We start from the raw sequence: 21,731 nt of genomic DNA on the forward strand, positions 1-21,731 counted from the left end.
CCGCACGTCCTCGTCCGTCACCTGCGCGTCATCGGACATCGGACAGAATACAATACGTGATCAATACGCTCACCCGCCGTTTCACCCGCGCAAACAAATTCCCTTTACAATAAGATGTTTCACTGCGATAGAAAGTATATTATACCACTCTATTAACATTTACAATTTGAAGTAAATCAGCAAGAAAAGTCAGGATAAGGAGTGAGTTTTCAATCGCGAACTATTTTTATTAACATACTCCCACAGAAGATCAGCGTGAAATATTAGCATTCTACCGTGTTTCATTCGGTGAGTGGGGGAACCGAAGGCATATGCTTTAGAATATTTAATCAAATTACATACCTGTATAAGCTGGTTGTGGCAGACATTTCCCGTGAAGAATGTCTGTCTATCGGATACAAATCCTTTTATTTCGGTCTCTTCAACTTCTTCGCCGTTCAGCGTTAATACTCTATAATTAAAAGTAAAAGTTTTTATTCTTACATAACCAACAATATTCATTTTTTTTTCTACCCAACTGGAAAGACCAAATTAGTCCTTTGAATTGGTTGGAATTTTGCAAAGTGTGTGTTGTAGCACAACAGATTTAATGAGAAAAGAGACATAATGTGATAGCAAAGATTGAATCATAGATTACAGCCTTAAATCTTATAAGGATCTCTTATTAATGAATATTTTATTCATACTACCATTAGTAAATTTGATCGAATATCGTGATTTAACACGATTTCTTCTATTGGACATTCAGAAATTTATTAAACACCAACTCCAAATCCACAATCTCACCTGGTCTGTCCAACGAAGGCCAATACCAATGTGTCGTGGTACGGAGAGTTGTGGGTCAGGGTGAGAGCCCACATGCCCTTGATGCCCGGTAAGTCGATGGAGGCCTGCTCCTGTATGCCGATACCGTTGCGTATTATACGTAGCGATCCTTGCTTGAACGCACCTAGTGAATTTAGTGTATTGATTAGTAAAGTTCGTTCAAAAATAAAAATCAATCTAGTTTGTAAGAAATGCATATTTATTAGGTACTGATTGTTTGGTAATATTTCTGTCTTGTAATTATTAAATATATGTATCAAAATATAATAAATTTTTTGACATTTGTGGTCGTTAAATATAAATAAAAAAGATAGAATGACATAACATGAGTTGTAGATATTATATGGACATAAACACTAAGTGTTTCATTTATTGACAAAGTTTTTAACTAAAATCCCACAAACTTACCAGAGCATGTAATGAGCTGATTCTGTCCCTGCCTCTCGAGATCCACCACACACATATCAACTATCGGAGCGAGGCTGGTGAACGTCTCCATCACCTTCACATACTGGTTGGAGTCATCACGGTTGGCCGACAGACGCACGAGGGCAGAGTCTCCCAGGCGGGAACCGATGAAGACCACACCGTTGTCTAGGTATGTCATACATTCTGGGATTGGTATTTCACCTGGAATAAAGGTATTTAAGAATTGTAAATTAGTGATATAAATATATATATATCATCGTAACGCGTTGCGTAACGAAATGCGTTACGGTGACAGTTTCTTTGGTTTCCCTCTCATTTACCCACCCATAAGAAGAACTGTGACCATTACACATTGAACAATAAAATACAAATGGCTAACAATGGCTGGTTGTATATCATTACACAACGAAAACCAAAAAATTCTTTTTAACTTTAAATTACTGCATACACTTCTTGCTTGTATAATTTTATAATAGTTTACATCTTAAATAACAGCAAGTCCAATTTAGTAAGTTCTTTTCAGCTTGCTTACAACCACACCCCATCAATTCCGAAATATGTAAAAAATTGTTTCATTTTGTAATATATATATTATATATAGTTGGTGACAAGTAAAGAGTATTTTTAAATCCCAATTAACCATCCCAAGTGTACCAGCTGCATGCACTCACCAAGCAGTTCCACCTTGAGATCCTTTACAGCATGAGTGTCATCAACTCTCTCATACAACTCCAGTAACAACATGAAGAGCCGACCAGCTATATCGCCCAACAAGTATCGCAGGCCGCGGGTGTCCACGCGGCAGTAGCAGTTTATTGGTGTCATCTGAATTGGGTTAAAGCTCAGGCATTTAAGAGGTTACTGAGAGCTTGATCAAATGTTAAAATTATTTTCAAAATTGAGTTATATGTGCCTTATGGTCGATAAATTACACATCTGTTTTATTGATTGATTTTTCTTAGAAGAAAAAATAAGGTACCTTACCTTAATCTGTGGAGGTGCTACAGCTACATAGCTCTGTCCATCGTGATATACTATGGACTCTTGTCCAATGACTATGGCTCCACCTGAGATAGGAATTAATCTTTGCATTAATTTGAGAAAAAAAAAAGCAAAAGTAATTTTTGGTTTACATTCAAAATCCTTACTTATATTATAAACATGTATGTTTCTTCGCATTTCTTTTACGTCACAATGGAGCATGCTTATGACATTATTTTTGGGTCTGGAGATAAGAGGCTACAGAGCAATATGGGCTACTTTTTACTTCAGTGGCACATAAAATTTGTCTTTTTTATATTTTTTTGTGGCAGAGCAAAGAAAAGGAGCAAGTGGACCGCCTGACGTTAAGTGGTCACCCTCACCCAAAAAACTTGTAACACTGGAGGTGTTTTGCTGGCCTACTGAGACCTCCATCCCATGGGAATATCTTTTGACTATGCAGCGGAAGCCACGGCCAAATAGTTTGTATGTATATATATATAAATAAAAACAGACTAAAAAACTTCCGATAAAATAAAACTAATAAACATATATAATTAAATAATTACCCAAAGGACTTGGCACTGGTATAAGAATAGATGCTTCAGTTTCAACATTGTCCTGTTTCCATGGTATCTTCATGAACTCCTTATCTCTTAAATTTATTTCATGTGTCTAAAAATATTCAAAGGAAACAAAAATTAATGAAATATTCATAGCATACAAAATTCATACTGTACTTCCCAATTCCGTAACAAGTCTACAAATCCAACTCTTGTTTTTTAAAATTACTCAAAAGAAAAAAGTTACATTCCACACAAAAACCAGTGAACAGATTTTGATGATACTTCACAATGATGTAGCTTATGTACGAGAATAACACATAGGCTATAGCAATACTTGCTTTGCCCCCAGGTGAATACTTTTAAGCATTCATGTTTCTATACAAAAATAAAAAATGCAAAGCTCACTTTTATATGTCTTCCATTGAGATCTTGGTGAATTAATATTAAAGTGGGGTTGGCACATCCATGCAAGAATTCTAAATCATACACATTCAGTTCTTCCAACCTGAAAGAAGTGTTGATTAGTATAAAAAACCTTTGTTGGTGCAGCTTTGTTGGTTCTCAAAATTGATGTTTTTGCAATATTTCTCATAGTACTCTTATTGGTTGGAGCGTAATGCTATAGTATATCTATTTAACCTAGATAAATGCACTATCGAACATAAAAATGCAGGCCTGTACAGGTTACTTTTTCAAAATTTTTTCTGGTATCAAAAAACTATATTTACTTTGTAGTCATCTACACCCATATTATAAAGAGGAAGAATTTGTATTTTTGTTTGTTTATTTGTAATGGATAAACTCAAAAACTACTGGACTAATTTTAAAAATTCTTTCACCATTAGAAAGCTGCAACTTACCTGAGTGACATAGGCTATGTATGTACCACGGGTGAAGCCGGGGCGTACAGCTAGTATAAACTAGTTACAAAACAATAGTCAGTGTTCACAAAAAAAAAAAATGCACTCTCTAGATCAGATGCAAAAAACCTGTGTCTTAAATTCTGTCATTGTTTTTTTTTTAAGAAATAAAAAAAAATTATAAGCAATGAGTTTTCCAGTTTAATCTTCCTTTGAGTAATCCTCTTTTGCTTTAATGTTAAAATTCAAGTCACACACAATAAATAATGATATTGTAAAAAAAAAATTTAAAATATGCATTTTTTTAAATGTACATCAGAAGTGATATGTTCACAATTCTTTATTTATAATATATAAAATTATCTGAAATTATTTATGAATGTTATTTTACCTCAGACTAGCAGCTTTCAGCTCAGTAGAATCCTTATCAAGAGGTATTATCTTAAACAGACCGTCATACAGTCTTAGACCGATTACTCTTGCTTGTGGATCGATCACAGCCAGGATGCCATTCTCCGAAGGCTTTCCTATACGATCAGCCACATTACCGTGAGCTCTGGTAACCACTTCAAGATCACCATTGGGCCCTGTCCTCCATTCCAATATCATTGCGTTATATCTTGCAGTAAGAATGAAGACTAGATCTTTGTTTTCGTACTAAAATATTATAAAATGATGCTTACACTAATGTTCGTTCCATATAATTTTTTTGATGAATGAGTTGTAAGAGATAAATGTAATTATACCATAAATGAAATACTTTCATATTCATATCATTTTAGATTTTTAGATTATATTCATCGACATACATGGCTTATGTGCTTTTTTAAAAATACTCAGGATGATAAGAAAAGCATAAACGTAATTTCAATTTGCAGTTACATATGCATACTTACAGGTGGCCTAAATAGTTTCATCTTGGCGACTCTGCCATACAGCCCAACTTCCTTCATGGGATGGAGACCTTCTGGTGTCACCAAGTACATTTCTAGACGTGACACCTTTGCCACCAACAGATTGAGATCTGTTGGCGATGTGAAGTTGCCTAAAATAAAGAAAAAATTTCATAGATCAGGTTCTAAAACCTGACTAGCTCTTTATTGCAGCATATGGCATAAAATTGTCACTTAGAAACAATTTAAGTATATCAATGGAAGCACTTAAAAACACTTCCGTAGTTTTGGTAGTGAGTCCATCCATTATAAGAAAACTTTATAAACAATTATGTCTCTTTACTTTATAGTGTAGTTTATATATAAGGTAGATAAATATCAATTCGCCAACATGTTATAAATAGATTGTACATTGGTATTAGCAGCATACACTCGGGAGACCCGCCAAGACGCAATATGCATTTTGAAAATGTTAAATGGAGCTTAAATTAAGTCGTCATTATAAAATGGGTCTACAATTGTTTACAAAATACAACTGGGGATAATTAACCATTTCTTATGGCCGTTCAAATGCTGTCGCTTTTTTCAAGGCAAATGCAACGACGGATCAGCTTAATTTAAAGACCAGTGTGGGAGAATAAACGAATGTTATCACAAAACTAATCTTACTTAACCTACAAAATACTTTGTATATAATAATATTATCAATAATTCGCTCAAATCATTAGATTTGCTTATTAAAGCATCAGACAGATATTGTATAAATAATCTAACCTCAATAAACACAATATTATATGTATTCACACAATTTTTACCTGTAATACATGCTGTTACAGCCGTTGGTTTCTGTGCAGTAACTACGTAGTGGTAAGCCATGATTTACTATTTATTCAAACCTAATTTTTAATCATGAATACTTTATTTATTTTTCGTAAAATTAAACAATACACAACGGCGGTCTGTCAGACTGTCGGCTGTCATAGACTAAATTTTTTATTTTACCCCTTTTTTACATTCCGATACACGATAACTGGTATCAAAAGTCTATAACGTAAGTGTTTATGCATTTATTATATTGCACTAAATTATTCGGCTTAATTTTGTCGTCATTGAAATTAAGGGAATGTTATCGGCTATCGCATTCATATCCTAAACTTAGAAGTTGAGTTGAGTTGAGAGTAGTAAAAACGTAATTAGAAACTCATTTTAGGACGGTGTAATTGCATTTAGTTACTTAAATTTGACTTATTTATATACTTAAAATATGATTGACTTTTTTAATAACCCAATATTTTTCGTGGGCAATTTTTGTCAGCTAGGTTTAAAATAAAAAAGAATTGAATTTTTAATCTTAAACGATGCGATGCGATGGCGCTTATACTTTCTAGTATCATATTAAATTCGTTTTCAATAAACGGAGTCACAATACGAAATGCGAGATTGTTTAACATACCTATTTATTAATATGTTAAACAATCTCGCATCCATTCGTAGATAATAATTTCTGAATCCGTTAGTTCTAGATCACTCATAAGGTCCAGTATCCGATTCAATTCCTAAATTTAGGGAAGCTTTTACTTTCTAAATTTCTTTTTAAAATTTAGAAAGTAAGGGTTAACTTCTTTACGTAAATTTATTTATTAGTAATATTAGTAGCGTAAGTGTAAAATTTCAGTTTAGCCAGTAATATAAACACAAAACCAATTATTTAGTTACTCGTATTATTATACTATTCTTTGCGTTTAATTACATTGCTCTAACTAAAGTCGATCGTTCATATAGTGCAAAAATTAAATTGCTTCTGCCTCATGTTCCAGCCCGTTTTATAAAAATTTTGAATCAGCAATACAGGCGAGTGTGTATTCGCAGGATTAAAAGTAGCTCACTTGGGGAACAATATGTGTTCAAACCGGCGCGAAGTACTATTAATTATTAAAAACGTCGAAAATAAAAGTGCGATGTCAATTCATCTCTCTCCGAGAGGCCTATGTTCAACAGTGGACGGAGAAAGGCTGAAAAGAGAGAGAGAAAGAGAGTCAATTCATCATAGGAAGCAGAGGCGGAATTAACTACTAAGTCGTATGGTTCTATTCCTGAGGTTTCGTGAACAAAAGCATGTAAAGGCTTAAAATTTTACTAACATTAATTACCAATAAAGAATTACCATACTTAAAGAAGTAAGATGTTGTTTTGAACATAAAGCAATTTGTGCTCTTCATGAGAACAAATATAATTTAATGTTAGACCGGGTTGAAACTAAATTCAAAAGTCATTTATATTTGAAATTGCTTTACGGTATACACTTTCTATCCATTGTTGTAATTGTGATGAACATTTGTTAACCTACTTTTAATACGATGGGCATTTAAATAAAACGCAATAAGGTTAAAAAGATATATTTTATTTTGTTCCATTAAAATATTTGTTTATCACATTACAATATGTACATCATAATAAAATTGATTTCTATAACAAAATCAGTCTTCACGATTGCTAGGCGGCACACTTTCGAAGAGCACTTGAACCAGGAATGTAAATTTTCCTGAAAAAAGTAATAAATTATATACATATATATAAAGATTAGTACTTTTCACCTTAAACGGAAAATATTCTTTAAAAATTTTAATAGTTCTACATTCCAAATTTATTATTTTCATTGACCTATACAATATTACATTATAAATTATGTTTATAAATGCTTGCATTTTTCGTGCTGCTTTTAGAATTCAGGTCTTAAATTTAAAAACTATAAGGTTACATTTTTATTATAAATGGATATTAAACGCTCTATTTTTGCGCAAACGTTTATATGACTTAGTAAGTAGGGTACACAGCACAACACTAACCTATTCAGAGCATTAAATACTATTAGGCATAAAGATTAGTCTCATGTCAACAATCAAATCTGGAAATCTTTAAACTGTACAGTAACTCCTACGCATACTTACGTAATAAATAGGTGGGAGTTTTCTTATAATACACAAACAGTGTGTACACCCCAACGCCCAAAACAATAAATCCGATTGCCATTAAATATTTTATCGATGGGTCATGAACTATTGGCAACACTGAAAGGAATATTGCTATTAGCAACACAAAACAAGGCACTGGTGTCGGCACTCGGTATGGTCGCGGCTTATCAGCTTGAGTTCTTCTTAACACTAGCAGAGCGACCATCGCCAGGCCATAGAAGAACCAGAGGAACCAACTGGCGAACTCTATGAGCGTTGAAATGTTGCCAACGATGATAAATACAGATGTTATTAGCGCCTGAAATAAAATAACATTCACGCATTTATAAACTGTGTATATGATTAGTAAGAAACAATTGTTTGTAATGCTTCTACGAAGTAGACTTGGGGATGCCTTATGAATTAAAAAACAACCGCAAGAGCAATATTTATTTACACATATATTATTCTAATGAACACATACCTGTAAAGCTACAGCTGGCGCTGGCGTAAGTCTCTTTACATTAACAAATGAGAACACTTCAAGCATGTGACCTCCACGCGCGGCAGTATAACATACTCTGAAAAAAAAAATTACCCATGACCCTTATGAACCAGAATTACACATAAGCTATAGTATACTTGCTTTTGTCCACGGGTTCGTTAGGGTGAAACTGCACGGCATAGCTATTTAAAATTTTTGTTTGTTCGTCTTTCCTGTACGGAGTTGCGGAGCGATTTTGTGGTATGACTGGTGGATAAGTAAGGTAATTTTTACTGCAGCGAAACATGTCTTTCCAACAGGTGTTTCTTTTTATCATGCAGGCGAACCCGTGATTGAAAAGCAAGTCAAGAATGATGTAGTATACGTTATTTGTGTCGATGTTTCAATTGAAACTTCAATGGGCGTAACCCTCAAAACCTTTCTGAAATTAGCTCAAAGACAATAACAAAAACAACGAATTAGCTATTACTTGAAATAAATAGTTATAGACCTCTTGTACTTGCTTATGAAGTACAGTTTGAAGCACATAAGTCTTTTATAAACTTTTCCTGATTTGAGAATAGCTGTGCCCACATCTATTTAAATTGTATGTACAAGTCAGAAGTATATTCAAAAATTGCATACATACCTGGTAACACCAAACTGCACGCTCATCGCACAGCCAAACGTTGCGATGGCAACACCGAGCGGTATCAAGAAACTGGCGGGACCGAGCACCCTGTCACCGAACGTGACAGCTACCGCCGGCACTGACGTCATCTCGTCAAAACTCAGCACCGACATGTACGCGACGTTCATGAACACGTACAGTGCGGTTATGAGGGGCACCGCTATTGATATGCTGAGAGGCACGTTTCTGTAAATTGGAAAAATATTACTTCTGAACTTCACTTAATTTTCAGCACTATAATGCTTATTTATAATATAATTTATACATAACAGCCTTGTCTATTGGTATCGTGATTTAGATTCATTTCAATCATTCCTGATTAAAAAAAAAACTTTTTCATGACAATATCAAATAAATTAATAAAAAATGGTAACACTGTCAATATTTCTAGTGGTATTATTTGCTTTACTATAGCTGAAAAAAATCTATAATATGCCTTTATAAAAATTACAAAATGTAGTAGAAATCATTAGCTTGATCATTGTGTTAAAGTTTAATTAAAAATGATTTAGCCAGACATATTAATTACAATCAGGACATACACTGCAGGATTGATGATTTCCTCAGTAACAACTGTAACACTGCTCCATCCATCATATGCCCATAGACCTGAATATAACGCGAGCGACAAACCACCCGCGCTTATTTTGCTGCCTTCAAATCCTTTTTCCAAATGGTCAGTGTTTCCTGTTAAAAATAGATTCATATAAATTTCTTGTAATTAAAACTTATAGCCAAAACGAAAATTGTATCATATCTTGTTAAAATTATTGTTTTCTATGAACATGATGCAAATAAAAATAAAATAAAATAAAGACGATAAAAACTCAAATTACAAACCTCTTCTTACTACCGTCATTAAGTGCAGATTTATTTTATATTTATGTATATTAAATGTTCTAAATTATGTCGAAGCATATCAAACTTACCCTTTGCTATTACATATATCCCTCCTCCAATAACAACGAGGCACGCAAATATTTTGCACACACCAAATATGTTTTGTACTCTCACAAACAGCTTTACACTTGTTATGTTTATATATGTCATAATAACTGTAACAAATTAGGAAATTACTGTTAATATAATTACTGTTTACTAGGAACCAATATAAGGTACTATTACCTATGTTTATTAATAATAAAATATATGTTCTTGCTTATTATGATTTTGTAGCAGTATGGTCTTCACACAAACATACATAGAACATCTCCCGAGTTTTATTTCTCAAGTTCCTCATGGGATAAATTAAAATAGAGAAAACTCTGCCCCTGGATTGGCTTTAATTAATTTGAAAATATTTTGTTTATCCTTTATATGATAGTTATAAACTTAAAACAAATATACATTTGTAAAGGCATCATATCAACTTTCCGTTAATATTTAGAATAATTTTGTCTGATTATTCAGGCTTATCTTTGAACAAGATAACACTGATTTAAACGGGACTATTACATATAGATAGCTTATAGAAAATATAATCAGGTATGAGTTATAACAAAACATAAAATAAATACATATAAAATAAAAAGATTTTGGAGAAATAAATAAAATAACCATGTATTATACCAAAAGTTTTTATTAAAGTACTTAATTACAAATAAATCTCCTGATTAAATCGTCTTACAAAACAGCTATCAATGAATTTTAAAGCTTGTTATTTACTTATCAATTTTAATAAATGCTATTTTAGACTATTGATACAATAAGTTGTGATAAGACTGCAAAACTGAAAAATGTAGACTTACGATTCACAAATACTTATATCAAGATACCCAAAATATTTTTAGATTATCAGAAAGCAAGTTTCACTTCCATATTATTATAAGGGTTTGCCGTCACTATGTTCATATCGCTCAAGAGTTCGACTATCCTGTAATTTTCATTAGTTATTTCAATATATCCATTAGATTCTTCATTTAGTTTCTCCTGCATCAGTTGCTGAAATAAATGAATAATTTCTTAAGAAAACATCATATTGATGTTATATGATACATATAAATATATAAACCTCTTTTACCAAATGACACAAAAATAACAAATATGAATTTAACAAAAACATTATGAAATTATATTGAATGAACAAAAATTTACGAAGAGGCTGTAATTTATATCTGAGAATTTTCATTACCCATAAAATATAGATATGCAGTTTTAGAGAATGCAGCTAAACCTCTATTTAATTTTACTAGATATATAGATATTCTAGTACATATGTGATGTATGACAGTAATTGTGATTGTTAAATTAATTTGTACAAAAATTGATTTATATCATATAAATATCAAAACATTAACAAAATATACTGGTATTTACTTACCCCCATAACATCAACAATGTCATCACTTAGTTGCGGGAATAAAGACTGTATAAGACCTTGTAGTTCATTCTTTAATATTTGAAAAGTTTCCTTAGCTTTCTGCAAATGTTCTGGTCTCACATCTCGATGAACCACTCTTGGCCTAGAGAGAGCTTCTTTTGCTGTTTTTGTTATGCTTTGTAATCTGAAAAATAATATGCATAGTGTTAAACAAAACTAAAGTTTTTTATAAGCATCTATATAATGTGAATGTTTTTTTTAATGTTATTAAAAAAAAACTCCTTTAAAAAAGACTAGACATAAATAATTGAACAAGTTTTGTACAATCAAATTATCATACCTTTCAATCTCGCGATCTGTATCGAAGATATTACCCTTAGTAAACGCAATCAGTTCATCCACCTGTTCTGTTTTTATTTTCATTTCTGCTAAAAACTGACTTGTAATTAAATTGTCATCTGTACTTATCACTGTGTTGGAGTTGACAATTTCATTTCGGAGACCTTCGACGTACGACAAAGCACTATTTGCTACGTTATCTTGATGTAAAGAAATATCTAATGTGTTTTCAATTATATTCCGTGTGTCTATACATCGTTGCTGAATTCTTTTCATTTCTTTCGATAGACTATCTTTGGTATCAGTATTGAGTTTGTTAGCCATTGTATTGTATAAAACTTAATTCTTAACTTCTATCAACACTTTTAGTAAACTTGTTGTCTCATCACCAAACACTCCAAAATGTACTGGATAATATTAATTTATCATGTCGCCATCACGTAAATAATAAGAATTGTTTTTAATATCACAATCATAATAAAATAAACAGTGCGTCTGTACAAACCGTCCGAGAGAGTTTGAAAATTTAAATTTCGACTTTGACATTTGACAGCAACGAATAACGCGCATAGACAATATAAACTTTTTATAACGCTAGCAACTACTTAGTAGGTGTATAACTTACTCTGGGCTAGCAACCTCTCAGAACCGTTACTAATATTATTATTTATATTATTTTAGAGAGTTAGATTTAAATTCACTGCATGTGCTTCCGTGATTTATATACAATTAAAAATAATTTTCACTAAAATTTCATTATTGAGTTTCCCAAATTACCCAATTTTCTTTTTCAATTGCTAATAATTTAGAAAAATAATATAGATAATTAAAATGATAATATACTTAATTAAAGTAAGTAAACAAATAGAATTTGTAAAACGAATTTTTCCCAGATATTTATTTTTTGTTCCTGAGGTTAGCGCGTAGCGCGCGTTCAAACAAACAAACTCTTCAGCATTATAACATTAGTATAGATGCACTTTTATTACAATTTTATTGGTAAACCTAGCCAAGCCGCAAAATTATGCGCATTCGAATTCGTAATTGCAGTATACATTTTGTTTTCTTACTTCTAATTTTTCCAAAAAATTCTGTTAGGTATGTGGGTAGGTATCGTCTCATAATATATATTCATATGAGTATTCGTACAATATGCATCAGGCCAATTTTCATTTGACATATTTTATAAGGTTATGCCATTTCGATACTTGTTTATATCAATGAATACAGATATCAGATTTTGATGAAGGGAAAAATAACACATTTATACTTACAAAGAGCCGATAAAGACCCCAGTTTAATAGCCATCATTTTATAATCTGTTTCAAGTTCTCTGGTAAAAGGCTGTATCGCGTATTCAGCAAATGTCATAACAATGATAGCTACTTCAGCAGGTCGCAAAATAACGACATAAATCCATGCACATATGAAGGAAGGTAGTGGTCCCCAGAATTTGTGCATTTTACCAAAAGCTTCTCGAAAATACGCATATTCTGCACCAGACTCGCCTAAAACTGTTCCTAGCTCCGCAAATGAAAGTGCACCTGGAAATAGTCATGTTTCCTTGATTGATTCTGTCATTGTAAATTTTAAGAGCTTTTACTAATACTAATTAACACGATTCAATTAAGATTTACGTGTCACTTACAGAATGTAGAATAAGTTATGTAGCAAAAGAAAACTGTAACTGACTATTGTAATAATTGATTCGGAGAGAATTCTATGCTAGTACACAAATAGGCGTCTTACCTACACCCACCTAATAATGATATAACGCCAGATACGGTCCATATTATCAGACACACAGCAACAGATCCCGAATACTGTAATGCGGATGACGGAGATACGAATATGCCAGATCCTATCATAACTCCGAGTATCAGGTTAACAGCTGAAAATAATCCTAATTCCCGTTTCAACTTGACTTCACTTCCGTGTTTACTCGTCAAACCATTTTCGTCCTTATCGGCCTTTTCTAGAGATTTTTCTTGTGTAGCCATTCTTTTCTGTAATAAAAAATAAACAATTAAAATCACCGTTATAAATAATTGTATTTTTTTATTATTATAGTAAGCTAAAGCTACTAAGAAAATTTATAAAAATGTCACACGTCTTATAATCTAGTCACCCTGTTTTATTGTATCTGAAATAATATCAATTGGAAATTTAATTTTATTAGACAGCCCCGGTACCCGCTATAACGACGAAGGTCAATGTAAATCATAATCGAATTATGCAGTGAATGAACTTGTAGAGACGTCTTATCAATTGTGATACGATTATAATCGTAACGTTCACTTACGCTGAGTATAACAAATTTGACATTTTCCCAGGCATATTGAAAGCACGGCAGCTTGTTTATATTTTTTACCGAGACTATTGCTCAGAATATAAATAAAAATATGATATGGATTTTAATATTATGCAGGTATTAATATTGTTCAGTTTAAAAATAGTGAATTTTCAAGTGGCAGAGTAAAATATTGAGCATTTCATGTCGTACATAGATTTGTTTACTTACAACTAATTGAAATAAAATACTTAAAATGAAGAAATGTAGCACTACTTTTTAAACTAAAATTTCCGTATTGTATACTCTGGATTATATAGGATCACAAGACAATTGTCAATTTTCCGTGCAGGTATAATTATGAGGAAGTCGCTACGTGGTCACTTTGCTAAACAGGAAATAGCCGAAAAGCGGCACTTGTTGATCAAGAATCATTTGCGACAAAATATTTGAAGCTTTCTAGGCCACGTTTATTCTGGTGGGCTCGTCAGGATAAACATATCATTTACTAGCAGTTATAGTATATTATAAGGATAGAATATAAAAGTAAAACTTAAGAACTCACAAAAAAGACATATTGATTTTTCTGAACAGTGCAGGATACCTTGATCGCTGTTTATATCTATCATATCTCAATATCGTTTCTAGTAAGCTATTCAACATACTTAAAGAATCTTTGACAGAATATTATGTAACGATTGAACAAGTTAATAAGTGGTAATACAGAATTGCACTTTCGATATAAACGATGTTGTAATCTATTTAATAATCCTATTGGTTTTTGATAAGCTATCGCATCTTGGCGACTGAAACATTGTAGGGTTGCTCATTATTAGATTTAATATCTTGATTTCTAGATATGTCTTGGCATGGCAACGTAAGATATCTAATCAGTTTTAAAATATAAGATGATGTCGCAATAAAATGCCGATTAAATTGCTAGTATTTTTAGGGTTTAGATATAATATATTGGTGGTTGTGCACGTTGCGATATTTTTAAATAATTTACATGAAATACACAAATTATCTGAAAAACGAATTTTGTTTCGTAGATATACCTAAACACCATAGTACTCTGAACATGATGAATATTTTCCATTCTATTAACTACTTGTGGATAATAATAATAACTATAAATAACTAATAATAACTAACTATAACTAACTAATAACTCGTGGTAATTGATTTAATAAAAACATTCTAACGCATGTTCTGATCATATTAAAAATCATCTATTGATCTTTGACAGAGGATAGGGGCAATAGCGCTTCATTATTTATTTTTTCTTTAGATACATTGTATCCATTTTTTTTTCCCCAACTCAAAGTTTAATAGGAAATTTTACCCTTCATATTCACAACGTATAGAACCTACTTATTTACATTTAAGCACATCTTAAAATGAGCCTTACAATTAACAGATATCTGTCAGCCCTACACATCGCATGAAGTGATAAAGTAGAAATATATTTAATACAGTCATTATCTAGTGTAGATAATTATGCGATAACTCATAACTGACTCTGTTTTGACGAACTTTTATTTAATAAAATATAAATGACATAGTATCCAAATTCATGTTAAATAGATGTTATTTATACTAATAATATAGAGGCAGATTTAAGCTCAGTGTGAATTAGGTCACGATCTGTGGTCATGATCTTACTAGAGGTTAACATAATATACCTACTATATTGCGTTAGTTAAGTTGATGAATAAAATGAGTTTTGTTATTTTTTTAAATATTCGTTTAATGATTTATATATTTTTTTAATTTTTATAGATATTTAATATGCTTCGTGTGAGTTCGCTATTCTTTAACCGTTCTTCTTTATTATCATAATTTAGGATTGGCAATACTTCTTTTTAATTACGAATTACGAATGGAATTGTGAGCGATATGTTTTTAATATTTTTATTATTTTAGTGCGCGTAATAAATTTCATTGCTAAAACATTACACAAACGATTTTTATTGGTATTATTGTATATTTATCATTAATTTTTATATTTGTTCATTGTCCTAAGCCTGGATAAGTAGTCCTATTGAGAAGTCACTGCCTGATAACAAAAGTAAATAATAATGACAGAAACTGTCAATATTTGATGGGGATAAGGATTGTTTCCCTAAGTGTTAAGTAAGAAAATAAATTTTATTTGTATGAATAAAATAATAGACATGGAAACTTTTAAGATAAATTCTCGTCACGGACGTACTAAATTTGATAGTTCACGATTCGCGATTGTTTAAGACGCTCATCCCCCCATCCCCACCATCTTACCACCAGCTACGCAATTTTATATGTATATTCTATTCCAATCCCCATCGATTTATTGGGTCAAGGAGTAGAGATTGCTTTAATAACCTATTAGTATTTCAATCGACCTTAAATCCCCCCAAATTTTCATGGGTAGTGGTTACGCTTACCATTAGGCGACTCACCAGCTCCATTGCCGAATATGACATAAAAAAAACGTTTCTGTATTGTAATGTATAGAAGCCTACACATATAATTATCTATTAATTTAAGCTATTTTTATATGCCTTTAACGTGAATACAATACACATGTTAATAGCTCGGAAACAAAATACAGTTCTAGCACTTCTCAGTACCTTATATCTAGGTCATTTTCAGTGACAGGTCATAAATTATCTTAATTGTGACCTGACTGATAAAATTATCAAATTAATTAAGAAATCTTATTGAAAATAATGCAATATTTTGCACAGCTTACTCATACGTTCTTTTAAGAACAATGTTTACATTATAATAATTATTTAAGGTTGATAGTGTATTTCTTCAATAATTCAGGTCAATAGGCAGCGCGAAGCACGTTTATATTATGTAAACACTACGGCTTAAGAAATAAACACTTAAATTTACTAAATAAAAAACCACGATTTCAGCTTTGACGTCATATCGTGGTGAGGCCATTATCACAATTATGGAGTTCGTATTATTTACTGTTTCTTAAATCATATGTTCTTAATCATATCTTCTCGTATCTTTGTTTACTGTAAATATGAAAGAATAGAATATTATATAGTTTTTAGCAAGTTATTATGTCACATTGCTAAAAGATAAGAAATATTGTATTTTGTTTTCCTTTTTCTCCTTTCTCCTTTCCGGTCCGCAGAGGACAGCGCATTCGCAGAGGCATTCTGATCTGACAGACTGATCGCTTACCATCAGGTGGAACAGCAGCTCATTTATGGTATAAAAATTTGAGAATATTTACATCGAATTGGCAATACACCTACATGAAAAGCGTACTTGACTTTTGCGAATGGTTTAGAGAGCGATCCAATGCAGACTGACAGTTAAGTAGATTATGTACGTCTTTTATACAGCAGATCTTTAAACATGCCTCTCTCACATGCAATCTAAAAAAAAATTATATGTGGATCTGTACTAAATAAATGTCATATATTCTTCAGTACTAGTTAATACTTTTCGTGTTTTGTAGGTAATTACTTAACAAACAATTCGCAAAATGACGACCCAATTAGAAAATTGTTTACAGGCGAGGCCGAAGTCGTTAAGTATCGATTTCAAATGGAAAAAAAACAATTAGCAACGTTATTAAGACAATGTGAATACTATTAAAATATGTGTTCATGATTATTACTTATTGTTTTACCGTGTCTACTATACTAATCTACTGTAGTTTAGTAAAAGCTACATGTAATATTTAAATAATCTTATCGATTTCCATTGTACTGTCTAAATTCAGTTTGCATTAGGCGTGGTCTGCAGTTATGGAGTATGCATATTGCATAGCTGAAATTAGGAATGCCAACTTTTTTGAACGACAAATACTCGTAGTTATTTTTGCGCTCGCGATGACGTAGCTTTATTAATTTATTGTATAATGTTATTATTTTTATTGGCTTGGTCTCTTTACGGTCTTTCATTTGAAATACATACTGCTATGGTAAAATAAAGAAATAAACCCCGCCCCCTTTTTAATTTTTAGGTGCCTTTTGTAATATATATATAGCCTATGCAACTACCAAAATTCTAAAGAATACAACGACACCTCATATGTTGAAATCCGTCTAGCAGTTTGGGTTGTAAAGCATGCTAAACAAATGGACATACATACCTACGTGTACATACATACTTTCCAAAACCATTACTCTCATCAGTAGTGTAAAAAGGAAAAATTTGTATTATATTCAACATTTAAATTTTGAATATTAGTTTCTAACTAACGAACAATTAATGAGAACTCATGAATGAACAATAAATCACATTATGTTATACTCGCATTGAAGTTCTAACGCTGTGCTTGAGCAGAGGCAGTAGGAAATATAGAAAACAGAAGTACTTACAGCTTTTTATATGAACAGTTGCAAATAACTTGCACATTATTGTCTATTCCGAATAATTAAAAAAGCACATGCATTCTCAATGAAATCAATATCGTGAATTTACAAAAATTCACGCCTTTGTTTTGGATACATATGACGAGAAAGGTGATTGACCTCGCGTTCTGTTTACAATGCGCTTGCACTTGGCAACTGGTGTGATTTTAAATATTTATTTTTAATTTTACGTATTGCGTTCTTACAAGCTTACCATCGGGACGTGAGATCAGAGATATAAGTCGTCATTTTTTGATTTAAAATTGAATAAATTAAAATGGTTCTATCTCTAATTCAAACGAGTAGGTACTTAGATAGCCTAGTTATTTTTTTGTTGAAAACCCATGAATTCAATTATTTTAATATCGGGAAAATTTCGATACTACTGAAAACTTTAATACAGAGGTATTAATATAATAGATCCCCTAATCTAATACAAAGGTATTAATAGAATGACCCTTCAAAATAAGCTCTATATCTAGCTGTTTCTGATAGCGCAATATATTGTACCTAATTTCTTATATTTTTTAAAAAGATTTTTAAGTGACAGTATACTGTCTATGGAATGTATGTAATTCTCATTGTATTGTGTTCATTAAAGTAAACAGATTTTTTTAAAAATTAATTGGAATTTGACATTTAGCATCCGAGATTAATCTTCATTCATAATTGTTAAGCTTCTATTTTTATAACTAGTTTTGCCAAGTAGCTTGTACTTACTCAGGTTATGCTTTACATAATAATGTATCTTGCTAAATATTCCACATAGTATATTAATTATAATAAGATATGCAAAAGTATGCACTCTGTCGCCAACTGCATATCTGAGATATGTTTGATTCTGACTTCTTCGAACACGACACCCCGTGAATTCCGAGTAAGGTTTTCTTTGAACGCAATTACTTATTATAATTTTTATGACTTTGTTACTTATTATACGTTTCATTTCAACCTGTCATATTTAACGAATGATGCATATTATGAGGTTCATATCTGTGCGATTTTAAGATTATGTTTCTGTAGTCTTGTATTTTTTGTATATTTCGCCATAAGACTGGATAAACAGGAAAATATTACTGGCATTAGAATGTAATTTAACGGTTTCACTTCAAATAATTATAATCTGCTGAAAAGATTGTACGCAGTATGTTACGGATGAAATAAAAAATTAAAAGTAATTTTCTTGTTAAAGTTCAAGAGGACAATAAAAAATAATATGCCAAAAAATGTATTGAAACAAATCCTCGGTCGGTCACCGCTCCCACTGTTAATAATAAATATCACCTAAAAGAAGACATTTCTTTTTTAATTTGAAACATTCATATTTATTCATACTAGCTATCACCTATCCCCCACTTCGCCCTTGATGCCCGCATGTATGACATATAAATCATATTAGTATCGTAATATTATAATATTAGCATTTTTATAGCTCTCTGGGATTACGTACATTATTACATATCCGACGGTGGAAGAATTTTTGAAATCGGTTCAGTAGTACTTAAGATTAGCTCGTTCAAACAAACTATTTGGCTTTATATTATTCGTGTAAATCTAATTTATTTATTGTAGCTGATCCCTGACAACGTACTTAATCACACAAATTAATTAATCAGTATGACCGTTATATTTTTGGACAGCCCTACGTGTCATTGATTTTGAAACCAACAGCATTGAAGTTTGATGGTGGCTCTTTGTCAATTTTCACTTTCAATTTCATGTAATTTTGTTTAAGTGGGTTTTCGATGGATAGATACGTTACTAACATAATAAATGCTCTATTTAGAATATTATGTTTGAATAACTGTTCCATTGAACATGAAATTATACTTTTATTTATTAATTAAATCAAAATTAATGATTTGGAGTAGTAGATTTATTTTTACATAGAAAGAGAAAAGAGTCACATAGACTCTTTTCTAGTGATCGCTTCGACTGAATAAGACGCTATTTTACGCTTATTTAAAGGAGGTCAGATGTATTTTTAAAAGTAAAAAGAAGGACCTGGGAAGAAGTGGCAATGAATGGATGAGAATACAAAGAGTTTCCGACTGGCGCGGGCGAAATGAACACATAATACATATATTATAGGTAGGTACATACATATGACCGCAGTGTATATGTCGTGGTCGCAGGCAGCTATTTGCGGGGTTTCTAAGCACTATAATTATGTAACATAATATTGACTATAAAGGGAAAAACTCATTAGAAGTTTAAAAATTACCGAGAAATTTAAATTGTCTTCTATCTATAACTGTTTCGTAAGACCTTTAGTAATGGTTTTTTATCTTCGCATAGAGTTCTTGTTACTGCAATATTTATTTAATTAACTTATAAGAAATACTTACATACTACTTTATTATTTTATTCCTTTTTTCAAGAGGAACGCAGAAAATCTGATATAATATTAAAGAAAGATAATAATAGATTTAAAAATGCAAGGCTTAATATAAATAGATAAAAATTCAAATGTTTGAGATATCTTAAATAGTGATTTTCTATTCCCAAGCTTACAATGACTCTACATCCGTCGGGATCACATATCAAAATTCAAAAAAAAACTCCGTTTCTAACCCGTAATGACCCTTTACCGATAAACGATTAAAAGCCTCGGGTTGAGCAGTGGCAGATTAATCCCATCAGGGGCCCGCCCCGGAACGTAAAAAAAAAACAAATGCAGCTCATAGTCCAAGACATTGATATTATTTAAATACACTATTCACCAATAACTATTGTAATTGTGTATCTATTTTAAAGATTTAAATTAAACCTGACATAAGTTATAAGTTCTAGATCAGTGTATAAGATTCTTGTTTATTTGTAACAGTAGTTATTTGTAGATATATAATATTTATTTGTAAATATAATATGCACTTCGGCGAGATTTGCTTTTTTTAAGCCCTTTGTAGTATTTGATCAAGACAACAAATAGATATTTGGTGGTGGGTTTAGTGCAGGGGTCCAGGGCCCCATTCGTCTTCTGAGTATTATCCGGCCCTGACTAGGCATATTAAGTGACTCTTAACTACTTAGGTTCTTAATCTTCTTCTTGATGCTTTTTAAAAATACTGATTTAATGAACTAAAAGCTTAGATAATAAAAAACATAAGATGGTACGCGTGTGTTTTTTTTTTGTTTCTTTATCACATTTCTTTTTTATATGCTGTGTCATTTTTCCTATATTTATAGAATAGGCAAAATTGTAGCTTTCTTGTTGTTCCAAAAATATATATTTACTATTGTGAATATATATGTTTGGAGGTTTACAATACAGTTTATCTGCAGTAGTGTAGGTAGTTCTACACAAAAAATATAAACTACAAGGGTGTTACTAGATTGATGTCGAACTGTAAGTCCCGTTCATTTTCTATCTACACCAGATAATTTGGAAAAGATTAGTAAATGCGTTATGAAACTTGAGATATAAACCTTCATGTTACTTTTTACATAATATTAACTCATGAATGGTGTGGATATAAATTAAAATTTGATTTAAATCAAGGACGTTATATTTAACCTTTGATTTCAGAGAAATCACGACGCACCTAAATGTAAAAATATCTAAAGAGTATAAAACACAAAGCATTGATTAAGATAATTTGTATGTAAATGTAAATTCTTTATTTTCGCATAAAACGTGTACAAATATTGTTATCTGTTATCAGAATATAGCGTTCTAAAATGTTTACAAAGAATTATTTTCATTGCCATAATTTGCTGAAAATGTCATAAGAA

At 31.5% G+C, this 21,731-nt stretch overlaps 3 protein-coding genes across 4 annotated transcripts in view; all 3 read right to left on the reverse strand.

Moving 5' to 3' along the window:
- LOC119828623 (DNA damage-binding protein 1) overlaps positions 1-5,533 on the reverse strand; it is a 13,801-nt gene extending 8,268 nt beyond the window's left edge. The window contains 10 exon segments of the mRNA XM_038350845.1: positions 146-451; positions 787-949; positions 1,234-1,455; positions 1,926-2,079; positions 2,239-2,321; positions 2,805-2,910; positions 3,207-3,306; positions 4,053-4,318; positions 4,558-4,706; positions 5,370-5,533. Coding sequence (XP_038206773.1) covers positions 146-451; positions 787-949; positions 1,234-1,455; positions 1,926-2,079; positions 2,239-2,321; positions 2,805-2,910; positions 3,207-3,306; positions 4,053-4,318; positions 4,558-4,706; positions 5,370-5,430 — 1,610 coding nt within the window. The 5' untranslated portion in view covers positions 5,431-5,533.
- A 1,405-nt stretch (positions 5,534-6,938) lies between these two features.
- Positions 6,939-21,731, reverse strand: part of LOC119828568 (b(0,+)-type amino acid transporter 1-like) — an 18,706-nt gene continuing 3,913 nt past the window's right edge. The window contains exons 2-9 of one of the 2 annotated variants that reach the window (XM_038350762.1): positions 13,099-13,345; positions 12,614-12,883; positions 9,610-9,735; positions 9,223-9,367; positions 8,639-8,866; positions 7,990-8,086; positions 7,503-7,824; positions 6,939-7,096 (exon numbers count right to left, since the gene is read on the reverse strand). In XM_038350762.1, coding sequence (XP_038206690.1) covers positions 7,032-7,096; positions 7,503-7,824; positions 7,990-8,086; positions 8,639-8,866; positions 9,223-9,367; positions 9,610-9,735; positions 12,614-12,883; positions 13,099-13,339 — 1,494 coding nt within the window. In that variant the 5' untranslated portion in view covers positions 13,340-13,345 and the 3' untranslated portion in view covers positions 6,939-7,031. Of the gene's footprint in view, positions 7,097-7,502; positions 7,825-7,989; positions 8,087-8,638; positions 8,867-9,222; positions 9,368-9,609; positions 9,736-12,613; positions 12,884-13,088; positions 13,346-21,731 lie in introns of those variants that run through there. The other variant, XM_038350763.1, reaches the window with a different exon arrangement.
- On the reverse strand, positions 10,244-11,667 carry LOC119828569. The gene is made up of 3 exons (XM_038350764.1): positions 11,341-11,667; positions 11,001-11,184; positions 10,244-10,621 (listed from the first exon to the last, which is right to left on the reverse strand). Exons 1-3 carry the CDS (start codon positions 11,661-11,663, stop codon positions 10,475-10,477), a joined length of 654 nt encoding a protein of 217 aa, XP_038206692.1. The 5' UTR covers positions 11,664-11,667; the 3' UTR covers positions 10,244-10,474.

This window comes from Zerene cesonia, chromosome 8 (assembly GCF_012273895.1).
Source record: "Zerene cesonia ecotype Mississippi chromosome 8, Zerene_cesonia_1.1, whole genome shotgun sequence".
Taxonomy (NCBI): Eukaryota; Metazoa; Arthropoda; class Insecta; order Lepidoptera; family Pieridae; genus Zerene; species Zerene cesonia.

What these genes read in the sequence shown, in the direction of transcription:
- LOC119828569 (XM_038350764.1), bottom strand. Translation starts at nt 11,663, where the DNA reads ATGGCTAACAAACTCAATACTGATACCAAAGATAGTCTATCGAAAGAA. An exon ending in ACAGATCGCGAGATTGAAAG is followed by an intron (nt 11,185 to 11,340) that starts GTATGATAATTT and finishes ATTATTTTTCAG; the next exon opens with ATTACAAAGCATAACAAAAA. An exon ending in ACATTGTTGATGTTATGGGG is followed by an intron (nt 10,622 to 11,000) that starts GTAAGTAAATAC and finishes CATTTATTTCAG; the next exon opens with CAACTGATGCAGGAGAAACT.